The 12,453-nt window shown below is 39.8% G+C and overlaps 1 protein-coding gene across 5 annotated transcripts in view; it reads right to left on the bottom strand.

Moving 5' to 3' along the window:
* Nucleotides 1-12,453, bottom strand: part of LYN (LYN proto-oncogene, Src family tyrosine kinase) — a 50,494-nt gene that overhangs the window by 21,031 nt on the left and 17,010 nt on the right. For 3 of the 5 annotated variants that reach the window (XM_039549415.1, XM_010401161.3, XM_010401160.4), the window contains exons 2-8: nt 8,164-8,300; nt 6,872-6,920; nt 6,674-6,779; nt 6,120-6,218; nt 5,911-6,014; nt 4,266-4,415; nt 2,841-2,993 (exon numbers count right to left, since the gene is read on the bottom strand). In XM_039549415.1, the coding sequence (XP_039405349.1) occupies nt 2,841-2,993; nt 4,266-4,415; nt 5,911-6,014; nt 6,120-6,218; nt 6,674-6,779; nt 6,872-6,920; nt 8,164-8,295 (793 nt within the window). In that variant the 5' untranslated portion in view covers nt 8,296-8,300. The remainder of the gene's footprint in view (nt 1-2,840; nt 2,994-4,265; nt 4,416-5,910; nt 6,015-6,119; nt 6,219-6,673; nt 6,780-6,871; nt 6,921-8,163; nt 8,301-12,453) is intronic. The other 2 variants (XM_039549416.1, XM_010401162.4) reach the window with 1 other exon arrangement.

The following is a 12,453-nucleotide window of genomic DNA, read 5'->3' as shown; positions in this document are numbered from 1 at the left end:
GCCTGCTTTTTGTTCCTAGGTTTTTCTTAATCCTTCCATAATATAAGTTAATTTCCTCCAAAATGTTCAAGAGGAAGATGTCCACATGGAAGCCCAGAAAGTAGTTCTGGAAATACTAAAAAGAAAATACTATAAAAGACATACTTGCATATCTTCACGTTGCAGTATCAGCATTATCTCTATATTCCCGTATCTCTCAAAATTGCAGAAGGGACCTGTGGAAGGCGTCTGTGTCCATCACCCCCAGAGGCACCAAGAGCTGGTTGTCCAGGATTGTGTCCAGTTGGCTTTGGGTTCTCTCCAAGAATGGAGACACCACAACATCTCTGGGCTTGGGCACTCACATAGTGAGTGTTCGGAAGGAACCTCCTGTGCTTCATTTTGTGCCTGCTGCCCCTGGCCCTGCTACTGGGCACCACTGAGAAGAGGCTGGCTCCATCCACTTTGCATACCTCCTTCAGCTATTTACATACACTCATAAGATCCCCCTGGGCCTTTTCCAGGCTGAACAGTCCCAGTTCTCGTAGCCTTCCCTCAAAAGAGAGGTGCTCCAGTCCCCTCATCATCTTTGTGACTCTTTGCTGGACTTTGTCCAGTAGCTGTACCTCCTTCTTTACTCAAAAGCACAATTCCTCTGAGTGGGACACTATTTTCCCTCTGAAATTCTGAGTATCCTTTATCAAGAAGAAATTTATTTAGTAATTAAACAATGGACCAATATTTCTCTCTAATTCACACTGTGCCTGAAAAATAATTTTGTTCTCTGTGACGAGGCAGTGTAACAACCAGCTCTTGAATTAGGAGAGCATAGCAACCAGGTTATTTCTCAGTACCTCTACATAACTCCCCAAGTCCCTGGGTGATCATTACAATACACAGTGTTTGCTGACACCCTGCACCACACAGCTGACCTAATATGCTTTTCCAGCTTGAACTTCCCTGGTTTTAAGATTAACCATGCTCCTGATTTGAGAGGATCTGTGCCATGCAAATCATCTTCTTTCACTTCAGAAAGAAAGCAAAGAAGAGGAAATGCAGCGATCGCTTTCACAGTACATTAGTTTTTCTCACAGTGCAGCAATTCAGACATAGGGTTCAGGCCCAATTTAGATGTTAAAATAATGACACAAACAAGAGGAAGCATCTTGAAGCAGAACACCTTTTTAAAGTTTTATTCTTTTCTGTGTGTATGTGCTGAAGCATTCACTTCTCAAAATTATCTGCATTTTCAAGCAGGTGATTATCTCCTACCACAGTCTTCCACCGTGTTTCAGTGTAAGTTAAACATTTGTTGCCCTGCTTCATTAGACAGAAATAACTGCACAATGGTTGACAATTGTCCTGACTAGTATCTAATTGTCATTCATGTATATCATAGCTAGAGGGTTTCTTAAGCCTTTTCTCGTGAAGGCAGATAAAAGGCTGAACTTGGCTATATTATATGATATTAAAGAGATGTGTTGCTTGCACTTTTTATGTGATTTATTTTTATGTGAAGATTGCACCTATGACTGAATTACAGCTTTCTGATTGACACTGTAGTTGTGTGTGTGTAATTTGCCAGTCAAACAGCACCAGTCTGTTCTTTGCTTTTCTAAATGAGAGCATGTCTTCAAAGCAATGACTTTCCTGTCAGACTGACACATCCCATGGATTATCAGAGACCCTTTCATAGCTTTGTGTCTTCTAGCAACCCTTGGGATACACTTTCAAGATGCTCAGAAATGCTCTGCTTATAGAATTTTAGGCCTTAAAATTGATAATAATCATCATCACCATAATCTGATCATTTATTATAACTGTAACAAATTTATTTCTATTTAAACATAGAGTCCCAAAAAGGGATTCAGGGAAAGGTTAAGAGAATGATTTGGCCCGAAGAAAACATCTTAATGAAGATTTTGGGGGGAAGATATAGCTTACCTCAAATAAGATGGTAACTGGCAAAAGCGTGTAAGCAATGAATAGTGCACAGAGCATGCAATAAGGAAGCCAAAAGAATACTCTGATGTCAGAACAGACAGCATTTCACAAGCAAGATGATGAAATCATTTTCACAGAATGTGACACTGGGCATAGCCCCTTGCCAATAGGAAGTCACTAAGGCTGAGGAAATACTGCTTGTAAGCCAACAAAGCAGGTTATTCAGGTTACAATAATTAATGCTATCATTTTTCTGCTGGGTATATATTAATGTTTACAACTTGTAAGTCTTATGACAGTTTTATTATTTGGGTCTTGCCTGATGATTCAAGGTATGGGCTGTTCAATCTCTAGTCTTCTTACTACATAAATCACCTACTCTCTGAGCAGCACACTGGCAGACAGTACTCTTGGGTTAAGTCTGTTCCCTTTGTTCACCCAGTATGGCAGTACCATGCACTGCATTGCAGGAGGCATCTTCTTCACAAATGGACAATGAAATCTCTATGTACAATTCACTAAAAGACATTGTTTCTTTTTATTTCATGTTCTTTAACACTTTCTGATTTGAAACAAAGTTCTGAGAGGCTCATCCATTTTGAGATTCAGGAGCAACATCTTACTATAACCTTCTATTTCCACCTCAAAACATAACAAAAACTATTGTCTTGGACCTTCTAAATTACAGGGCTTACTCACAATTTTTTCCTTTAAAAGACACCAAGAGGATTTGTTCCACTTCCTTGTCAGGTATCTACCTCCTTTTACAAGCGCCCTCTCCTCACAAGAAGGTGTATTCTGGGCCTGATTTTGCTTTCTTACAACTATATAGGACCAGGTTCATGTCCACTATTTTTTTTGAATGACTCTGAAACTTCCTTCAGAGTTAAATGCTCATTTCAAAAGAATAAACTCACCCATCCAGACTTCTCCAAACTGACCAGCTCCAAGTTTCTTCACTAATTTAATTGATTCCCGTGGAATTTCCCATGCATCTTTATCCCATGGTTTTTGAGGTTTGGGACTAATACAAGCTTTTTCCAACTTTCTGCATAAGCCATCTGATTGCCCTGGTGTTCAAAGAAAAAAAAAATACAAAATACATTACACTTCTGTGCCTCGCAACTCGAGATAAACATGGCTTAATTGCAGGTGTGCACTAACCAGCCCACAATAATGTTCAAAATAATGAGATGCTATGATGAAAATGTAGCCTTTTTGGTGCTTTCACAAAACTTTAAGTGCCTCTGATCTGAAATCTGGCATACAGAGACAAATTTAATAAAGAACTACCACACACATCTGGTTAGTGTCAGATTATTAAGGGGTTTTAGTACAATTTGCACCAAATAAGTACAATATCAGATCTTATTACTGACACTATGTTGATTAAGATGCACATTGGAGTCAGGTTTGGGACCTGTGCTCAGAATTTGCCATTAAATTTTCTTGCAACATGATTTCAGACAGATGTGCATACAAGCATAAGTAGGTCAACATTATTTTTTCTCCATACACTGACGAGCTATAGCTTTTATATAAATGTTGAATAATTCTCAGGTTTTCCAGCTGTGCTGAACACCTAGCACACACAGCTAACTATTCAGAAAAATTTCATGGCCACGTCCTCAGAATGGCTTTGAAAAATCACTATGTGATTTTATGTCCTACCTTTTTTTGTCTTGTCTTTCTTCCCAGTTACAAGATAAAAACCCTGTATTTTGGAGCTATCCAGCAGGAGGTTATGCAGAATGAGAAGTCAGTTTTGCAGCTAAAACACAGGTAGGCTTGCCCCTTCCTCTTCCCCCCATTTGTTTTTTTAAATAAATATGTGCATTCTATGTGGGTGCAATTTTATTTCTTTGAAGTATATGGAATATTTCTTCCTTTAAAAATAAATAATTAAACCAATACATATTCAGGAAAAATAAAACCAGTTTCGCACTCAATACCAGGTACAAGATGACATTCAGAAGTCTATATGTATTTCTGCTAATTATGAATAAAAAATTACTCTTAAATAAAATATTATTTACAAGGCAGGCAATTCTTATTATAGCTTCACATCACCCTAAGTTTGATGAATTGTTTTATAAAGCCAGTCTTCATTTCACAATGGTATGCCACAGAGCAACCATCATTAGGTCTGGTTGTGATAACAACAATACTTGGGTTCCAATCAGTTTTACTTTATATTTGATAACATGCATGCCCAAGTTATTTAGGAAGAAAAAAAAAAGAAAAAAGAAAAACTTTGAAAGAAAAGAAGAAAGCATTTATGTTCCTTCACAGGAAATAATGACTGCATTCTATTAAGTAATTCACTAACTGATCTAACTTACTTTGATAATGTTTGATCATATCATTGATGTTAGGAAAAGTTATTCTTGGAGAGATGTAAAATCCTCCATTGTCTAGACTCCTGATTTTGTAGTGCTTAATGACATCGCCATGGTCCGGATCATAGTCTCGTATGGAGAGAGAATAGCTGCCTGTGGATAAAGAAGGAATGATCATTAACACATAGCAAAAATCTACATTGTCCACACATGCACAGTTGAGCCTAAGAAAATTGCCATGCTGTCTGCTTTTCTTTTTACTCCATTATTTCCTCAAAAAGCATTTTGCAATGAACAGGAGGAAGTTAGCCAATAGCCAGCCCTGAACCAGTCACCAAAATGCTTACAGTCACACTTTCTTTTTCAATCTTATTCAACAAATTCACACGTTTCATATTCCAGGCAGCTCCATATTCAGTGCCCAGTTTTGCGGAAAGTCCCCCAGCTTGAGTAGAAGTGGCTGGGAGAGCAAGTCCAAGGCTGTGACCTTACTCAAACAGAAGCTGAAATTTGGAGATCAGCATTTTGAAAAAGGAACATGCTGGTTGTCATGGGCCAGCTAGCAAAAGGAGAGTTTGGAGATGGCTTGAGGCATGCAGGAGGGACAGCAGACCTGTTGATCTGCTAGATCTGTTGGTCCCTAGGCAGTCCTATGGAGCCTAACATCATCTGGGATTTCAATTGGGGCAGGAGAGCATCTACCCTTAGCTACAGCACTCTTTGTTTCTTCTACTTGTGCAATTCTTGTCCATTTTCAAAGGACAAGAAACCATCTTACCCCCTTATCTCTCCTCACACACATAGCCAGTGATACTGGGGGGCTCTTTGCCTTGCTCTCAGGACACCATGTAGAATTTAGGAGTTTTCCTTTGAGAACTTCATTTAGGAGTCTTCAGCTGAGAGCACAATGATATTGGGCCCATTACAGAGTGATACCTAGTCAAGCACTAGGGCCAAAAGCTACCCTGTGGAGTGGAGAGACATGATCTGCTGAAAGGCTTCACGTGTCTTCCCCTGGAAGATGCAGTGTTACAGCATCCAGCTGGAATATCCATCCAGACTACCGTCAGAGTCCAGAGGCTGGGGCAGGACTTCCCATGCTCTCCTGAAAGTCCCAGCTGAAGAGCCTGGAGACTCCACTAAACTTTTCAGCCCAAAGTGCTCTGTTTAGAGCACAAAATTTTACTAAAAAGCTTTCTGAAAAGACTCCCACTACACTGTAGAAATGAAAACCCTCATTATGCACTAACTACAATTTTAAACTTGTAGCAATGGATACAGACCCAATAATGGAAGACTATAGAATGCAGCAGCTACTATTACAGTAACATGTCTTTCAGTAAAGGAGTCACAAACATTAAGAAGAGAAAAGATGCCACTTCATCCATCTCTGTTGTCAGTGTAATCACACACATACACTTTTTTTTCCACCCTTATTGCAACTTTGGGTGTTAGCCTGCAACTCTCTTCTCTCTTTTTCTGATAATTTTCTCATTCTTCTCACTCCTACAGAAGTGCAGAAAATTCACACAATAGGATGCACTGCGACTACTCCACACCCAGTGCCACCTGATGCCAATTTTTGTGTACATTGACTGCATCGTTTTATCTCTATATCAAACCCAAAGTAACCCACCCCAAACCCTACCTTTTAATGTTTCACTTTCTCTGATAAGGAAAGCTCCAGGACCATTTCCAGGAGCCAGGAGTTGTCTTTCAGCATCTTTTCGGGTTATGTCTTTGAAGAACCATCTGAAAAGTATTTCAAAGAGTTAGAACCACCTCTTTCCCCACCCACAAAGGATACACCACCGGGGTGAAGAAGCTTGCCAGTATTTGGGGACTAGGAGAACTTACTCTTCTGTTTCCAGGGTGTTTACTTTTGCTACATAGTTGCTGGGAATGAAACCTTCTTTTCTTGTTGTGAGAGATTTTGCTCTCCACCATTCTCCGGATCTGAAAAACAGAAACAGTAGTATCCACAGGAAAGAAAAATTATAAATCATTATTTAGGTTCTAGTCTGCTGAGAGATTTGCCCAGGCTGGAGAGAGATGCACAACCTTTCCTCTGAAGTCAAGCCCCTGAGAAGCCATTGTGTCCACTGGATCAATGTTTGGTCACTGTTACTGAGGGCAGCTGCCAACCCAGAATCATAGACTCAAGAACAGTTTGGGTTAGAAGGGACCTTAAAGATCATTTCTGTCATGGGCAGGGATGCCTTCCACTGCAGCAGGTTGCTCAAAGTCCCATCCAACCTGGAACAACTCCATAAAGACTTTGTATTATCACATGTAAGGGAGCTCACTTATCATTCATACACCCATGATATGAGTAGGAGATCAAAGCTCTGTAGAGGGAATCAGATGAGGCCAAAGAAAATCTGCAATACAACCAACATTGTCATACTTACTCCTCAATAACTTTCAGTTTTTCTCCTTTTTTGAAGGACAAGTCCTCTTCATGAATGCCTTCATAGGGATACAAAGCTACAACAATGACTCCATGCTCCTCTGCGTCTACAAAAGTAGAAAGACAAAGGCAAGTTCACATCACTTTGCAGGCTGACATGGGCACTGCATGCAGGTGCGAGATTTCTACAGAAACATACCTTGACTGACAAACCTCTGTCCTGGTAAGAGCTGTGCTTCTGCATTTGCCTACAATAAGATATATCTTTAGTTAAGCAGTTTTAGATCTTTGTGATGATCTTAAATTACAATTACATACTATACAGCTGCCTTGGTATCATCCCATATGTCTTAAATTAAAAGGAAATGCTTGGATTTTTCCCCACCATTCTTCAAAATATATATTATATATATATAAATATATTATTTATAAGACAATATAAAAATAAAGTAAGTCCCCTCTAGATTTTAAATTGCGTAGCTCAGACCTTGTGAAGGTACGGCACAAGCTGTGGGGAGGAAATTCACAGCTTTGAGACTTCTGCTGAAGAGGCTTTAGGTAAGGCACTTAAGCAGGAGACTTATTATCATGTAGCTGTCATGCTAAAGAACTACAAGCATGGTTATTCCACTAAGACTGTGCAAGAAAAATAAAAGAGTAATTAAAAAAAAGGTAGTTTGTGATGTGTGTTCATTGGCTGAGAGCACACTGAGTTCACTGTGTCAGCTGGTGAGAGAGGAGAGAAGGGAGCCATTCACACCCGCAGAGAGCAGGTCCCTGAACAAGGGCAGTCAGGAGACATGGTTTCCTCAGCACAGCAGAGAAGATGGGGGAAAAAAAAGGTACCAGTCACGCTGCAAATTAGCAAACCCTCTTGGTACCCAGCAGGATTCCCAGTCCCAGCACCCTCCCTTTCCGGTGCCAGACAGCACACATGGAACACATTAGCCTGTTCCTCCTGCAGCACCATGCTGCTCCCTTCACCACTGCACCCTCCCCTCCCATTCTTACCTACACACCTCATGCAAGGCTGAGTAGTGGCCTTCAATGAGCAAAGTTGACTAGAGCTGGTAAAGAATGACCCATGATTACTTCAGCCTTTGAATGGAATAACCAACACCTGGATCCCACAGCTATTAAAAACCCAACACTGATGCTTTTAAAAACAGATCTAAACTAATTCAGGTTTTCTAATGTCATCTAGCATTCTTCTACAGACATAATTATATCTCCTCAAGCGCTGCCAAGTTACTTTTTTTAATGCAGAAAACATTTTTTTATGACAAACATAAAGTAGCAAACCACCATGTTTTAGTTTTTATTCCTCTAGGTACTAATTCATTGAGGGTGTACTGCACAACACTAAAAGCCCAGTTGTGGATTAATGATCATTTGAATTTCTCCGTGCATATGCTTTGGATTGAAATTTAAGTTATGCCAGTCATGCTTTGTTCTTGCTACAGGAATTCTCTCCTGAGACTATCTACTTACTGGCCTTTGCTGTTTATTGGACGTTGGATCCCTCACATAAATAGTTCGTTCAGTTTTACGTACTGGTTGATTCTTCAAATCTAGCCCATCTCCATGCAGATTCTCTTTCCTTTTTGATTTTATACATCCCATATTTCCTGTTGAAATAAAAAAGGTATTAAACAAAATCATTGTGCTGTAAACCAAGCCCTTTCCCATGAAATCATCTGGGCTACATAGTAAAAATGTGCTTCCTTTTCATACAAATAGCTCATGGGAAAAACCACTGAAGGTTAGGACCACACACCTACAGCTCTTTTCTGTTGCAAAGCAAAGAAACAACCTCGTCTCAACCCACAGATGAAATAAATAGTTATTTACCATTTCTACATCTTCAGATTTTATATTTTCTCCCCAGTCTACCCTTCCCTGCCTAAACCCCTTAGATCTTTCTGATACTTCTCTGAGCTTTGGAATAGATATAACACAAATGCAATTATTGTAGTGATAGCTTTTATCTGTATATTTTGAAGAAAAGACAGTTTTGGAAGACATTGGAAAAAATTCCTGTCCAAATTACGAGAACTGGAGCTGGAACTAGCAATGCCTGTATCTCCCCACTTCATTTTGCAGATGCCAGTCTAGCAGGGAGCTCTGATTCAAATATCATCCTCACATGAGGCTGATGACTTGTGCAGTCCCAGCTCCATGGCAGACACGCTGCTACTGTGACCTTCAGTAATGCATCTCCTTGTTCACACACGCATGTTACAGCAGCCTAAAATATGTGTGTGCCAGCGATGGCAAATCACCACACAAGTATTTCTTCTTCAGTATAATTTAGAAGGCTAGTCCTTCTCTAAGGATGTGCATCCATGCTAAATCAGATGAGATACAGCTGTTAGCATCGACATGACTGGAACCTGGCTGCTAACCCCATGATACAATTACACAGTACTCCAGCAAATATATATGCAACATTATCTCTACATTCCTCCCTCTGAGGAGAGTAATTATACTTACTCTTCAAAGAATCCACTATGAACGCTTTTCAACCCTCTCCTTCCTTCCTCTCTCCCTCCTTTCAGGTCAGTGCTCTAATGCTAGGTTCACAGTCACATTTTCCCTTGCAGGCACACAGTCTCACTCCCCCCTGCCCTAATTAATCTTTAAAGCCAGTTCTTTGAACAACAATGTAAAACCTAAAATAAGAGCTCAGCGCAAACATGGGCTCAAGTAAACAAACACAGCTGGAGAAGCTAAAGCAGATTGTAACACTCTCATCCCACTTTTACCTTCATTTCTAGGATAGAAAAGGTCATCATAGTGAACAGGTAAAGTAGTAGTAGAAGTGTTCACTGGCAGACACAACTGTTTCAATGGGACAGTGAATTTGTACCTCCCTGCAGGTACAAATATTAACCAGACTGGTCTGGGTTCATATTAAGACTCACACTTTTGCAACAACACCTATGATAAACACAGTCCTAACTGATTACAAAAATAAACCAAGTCAACAAGCAGTCCCACATAGCAAGTCTCAACTTCCATCATCATCTTCATTTAATGTCCTATCCTGTCACTTCCTGCCACTGAGGAAGCACTACATAATGACTCATGCACTGTCCTACCCACAGGCTGTTTTCTTCTAAATATTCGTCTCCTATCATTTCTGCAAATTATCTGTCACCTACTGCCAACAAGTCCTGGATGCCCCTAAGTTTTCAGCAGTGATGGAGTGAACTGTGATACTGCTTTAAAGCAGCATTAGAACCCATTGCTTCCCTTCTCGTCTTCTCTTGGAATAAAAGGAACCCTGCAGAAAGTCAATAGCCACTGACCAGGCAGAGAATAGAGTTTCCTCCTCCTGAGCATCAACATTTCAGTGTTTCCATACTTACTTGAAAGCACTGGAGCACATCTTCATGCAGGAGCTTCCCTTAGAAGCAAATATCTTTAATGCTGAATTTTAATGCTTTAATTTTTTTAATGCTTAGCTCCATGTGGGTTACATACTAGTTGTTTTGCAATACTGAGAAGGATTTTTAAATTTATTTATTTATAAATGGGTATATAGATGACTCTTGTTCTGTCATTAATGGTTCATAGGAAATTTCTGTACACCCACAGGCAGACTGGTGTTTGCAAACTCACCCTAGACATCAGGAAGCCCAGTGTTTAATTACCTGCTGTATCTGCAAGATCAGGTATTTATCCACTTAAGTGCTAACCTTTTTGCTCTTGAATAGTTCTGCTTCTACAGAACAAACAGCCGAAGTGGAGGGCATGAAGTAATTTAATCTTAGTTGTCAGCCAAAAATCCCTTTCCCTAGTCCTGTAAGAAAGCTGAGCACATCTTTAGAGACTGCAGCATGCTCAGTGCCAGTGTAAACTCAGAGAAAAGTATTTTTACTCAGATTTTTTCCTGCAGCTGAAAGCACATGAACAGCTGTAAGTTAAACCTGCTGTGAGGCTGTGCTGATAAGGTCAAGGTTGGCATTTGTTCATGACAGTAACAACAACGGATCAGTAATGCCTATGTAGAGGTGCTTTGAAATCACACGGAAGTTTACTTGATGTCATGGGAAATCACACAAGCACAGTTTGTGAGATAACCCTTGTGATGACTTCAAAGAAAGAGAAGGTCCTGAGCCTCGTCATGAAGAACTGTTTTTTCTGGGTTCTTTTCCTCATAGAGATGCAAGTCCAGTCCCCACAGGACTTAGCTAGCTCTACACGAGCAAAGAGCCCCAACAGTTGGTGCTGAAGCCCGTAGCTGGTTCAAGGGGGTTATTGCCCCTTTTACTCCAGCATAAACCCAAGGATTGAACGTTGAGTAGGAGCCAGTCCATAACAAGAGTTTACCTAAAGGTAAGCCCCACACTGTATCCTCCCAAAGCAGTCCCATTCTTGCACTCCAATTCTGCTCCACGACACGGATTACAGCTTAGCATGTGGGCAACTACTTCAGGAGTGGGATCCTGACCTAACTAAAATGCCAGTGCAGGGAGGGGGAAGTTCATTCATGCATAAATTAAATATTTCACTTGGTGAAAACGTTTATTTGCCTAGTGCTCTGTTGCTGTGTCACAAGGAAGTGTTTTGTGCAGATAAAAAGAGAAAGAGAATACAGTAAGCAAAGAGCAATACAGAGAGCACAGCATCACTACAAACCAAACTCCATTATTCTTTATCAGAGACTAAAATAATTGATACATCCAAGAAAATGCTGCCAGTCCCTACTCCGATGTTTCCCATTCCAGCAGCTCTGCAACAGACAATACTTCATATTCATGCTTTTCATTTATTGTCCTGTCCACACCTCTAGACATGAATGATAAACACTGAAATAAAAGAAATTCTATCTAACATGGCTGCTAATCTTTATAAATCGATATCTAAAAAAGTAACAGCTTCTCCTTTAACAAAGAGCATACTGTAGTTCATGGCTAAAAGGTAAACACAAGTTTAGGTTAACAGCTGCAGCATGGTGACAAAAATCTAACTTCAGGTACCCTTCAAAAAGCCCCAGGGGCATTCATAAGGGCTATCACACAGAGCCTCTGCAGCAGGTTTTTCAAAGACACTGATTTTGATGTCTACATTTGCCTTGAATTTTCCTGAATCCCCTATTTCATCTTGCTATTACAGCACTTAGGTCTTAATTTCAGAATGGTTTGGGGGGAGTGGAAGTCATAAAGTAATGCAGCATTCTTCCAGGGTTAATAGCTGCTGTCTGTCCCCAAAGCAGAATTGCTTTACATGAATTTTTCTACACTTCCAGCAGAGTAATGTGTCTAAAGTCACAATATTTCCTACTGAAAGCAGTCAAATTTCAGGTGACCACCACCTTTCCATCCACCATCAGCAGCATTTGAGGTTTCATTTCCTCCCAGTGCTTACCCTTTGTATCATCTACAAAGGTGATCTCATTTTTCATTTTGTTTGTGTTCATAACCATTCTCTTCCTTGTGATTTTGTTACATATGACATATATGGTGCACATTAGAAATTATTTCCTAAAAAACCCACCTGACATGTCTGGTCTTTTCTTGATCAAAGTCATGTCTTCATGAAAATGATTCTCAAATCTTCACAGATTATACTTTGGCTTTTCCAACAATAAAGTAACTTTTAAAATAATTAGAACTACAACACTGAGCATATGAGCTCTATTTTATCAATAAATATGTATTTTATCCAATAAATACCTGTTGTTCAAAAGGTCAGTAATCATTTATCTAAACATGAATGCTCTATATGGCTTAGGGGTTTAACAGATATATACATAAGTATTTTAACAGGTACATA

This window comes from Corvus cornix, chromosome 2 (genome assembly GCF_000738735.6).
Source record: "Corvus cornix cornix isolate S_Up_H32 chromosome 2, ASM73873v5, whole genome shotgun sequence".
Classification (NCBI taxonomy): domain Eukaryota; kingdom Metazoa; phylum Chordata; class Aves; order Passeriformes; family Corvidae; genus Corvus; species Corvus cornix.
This window is presented reverse-complemented; position numbering and strand designations above follow the sequence as displayed.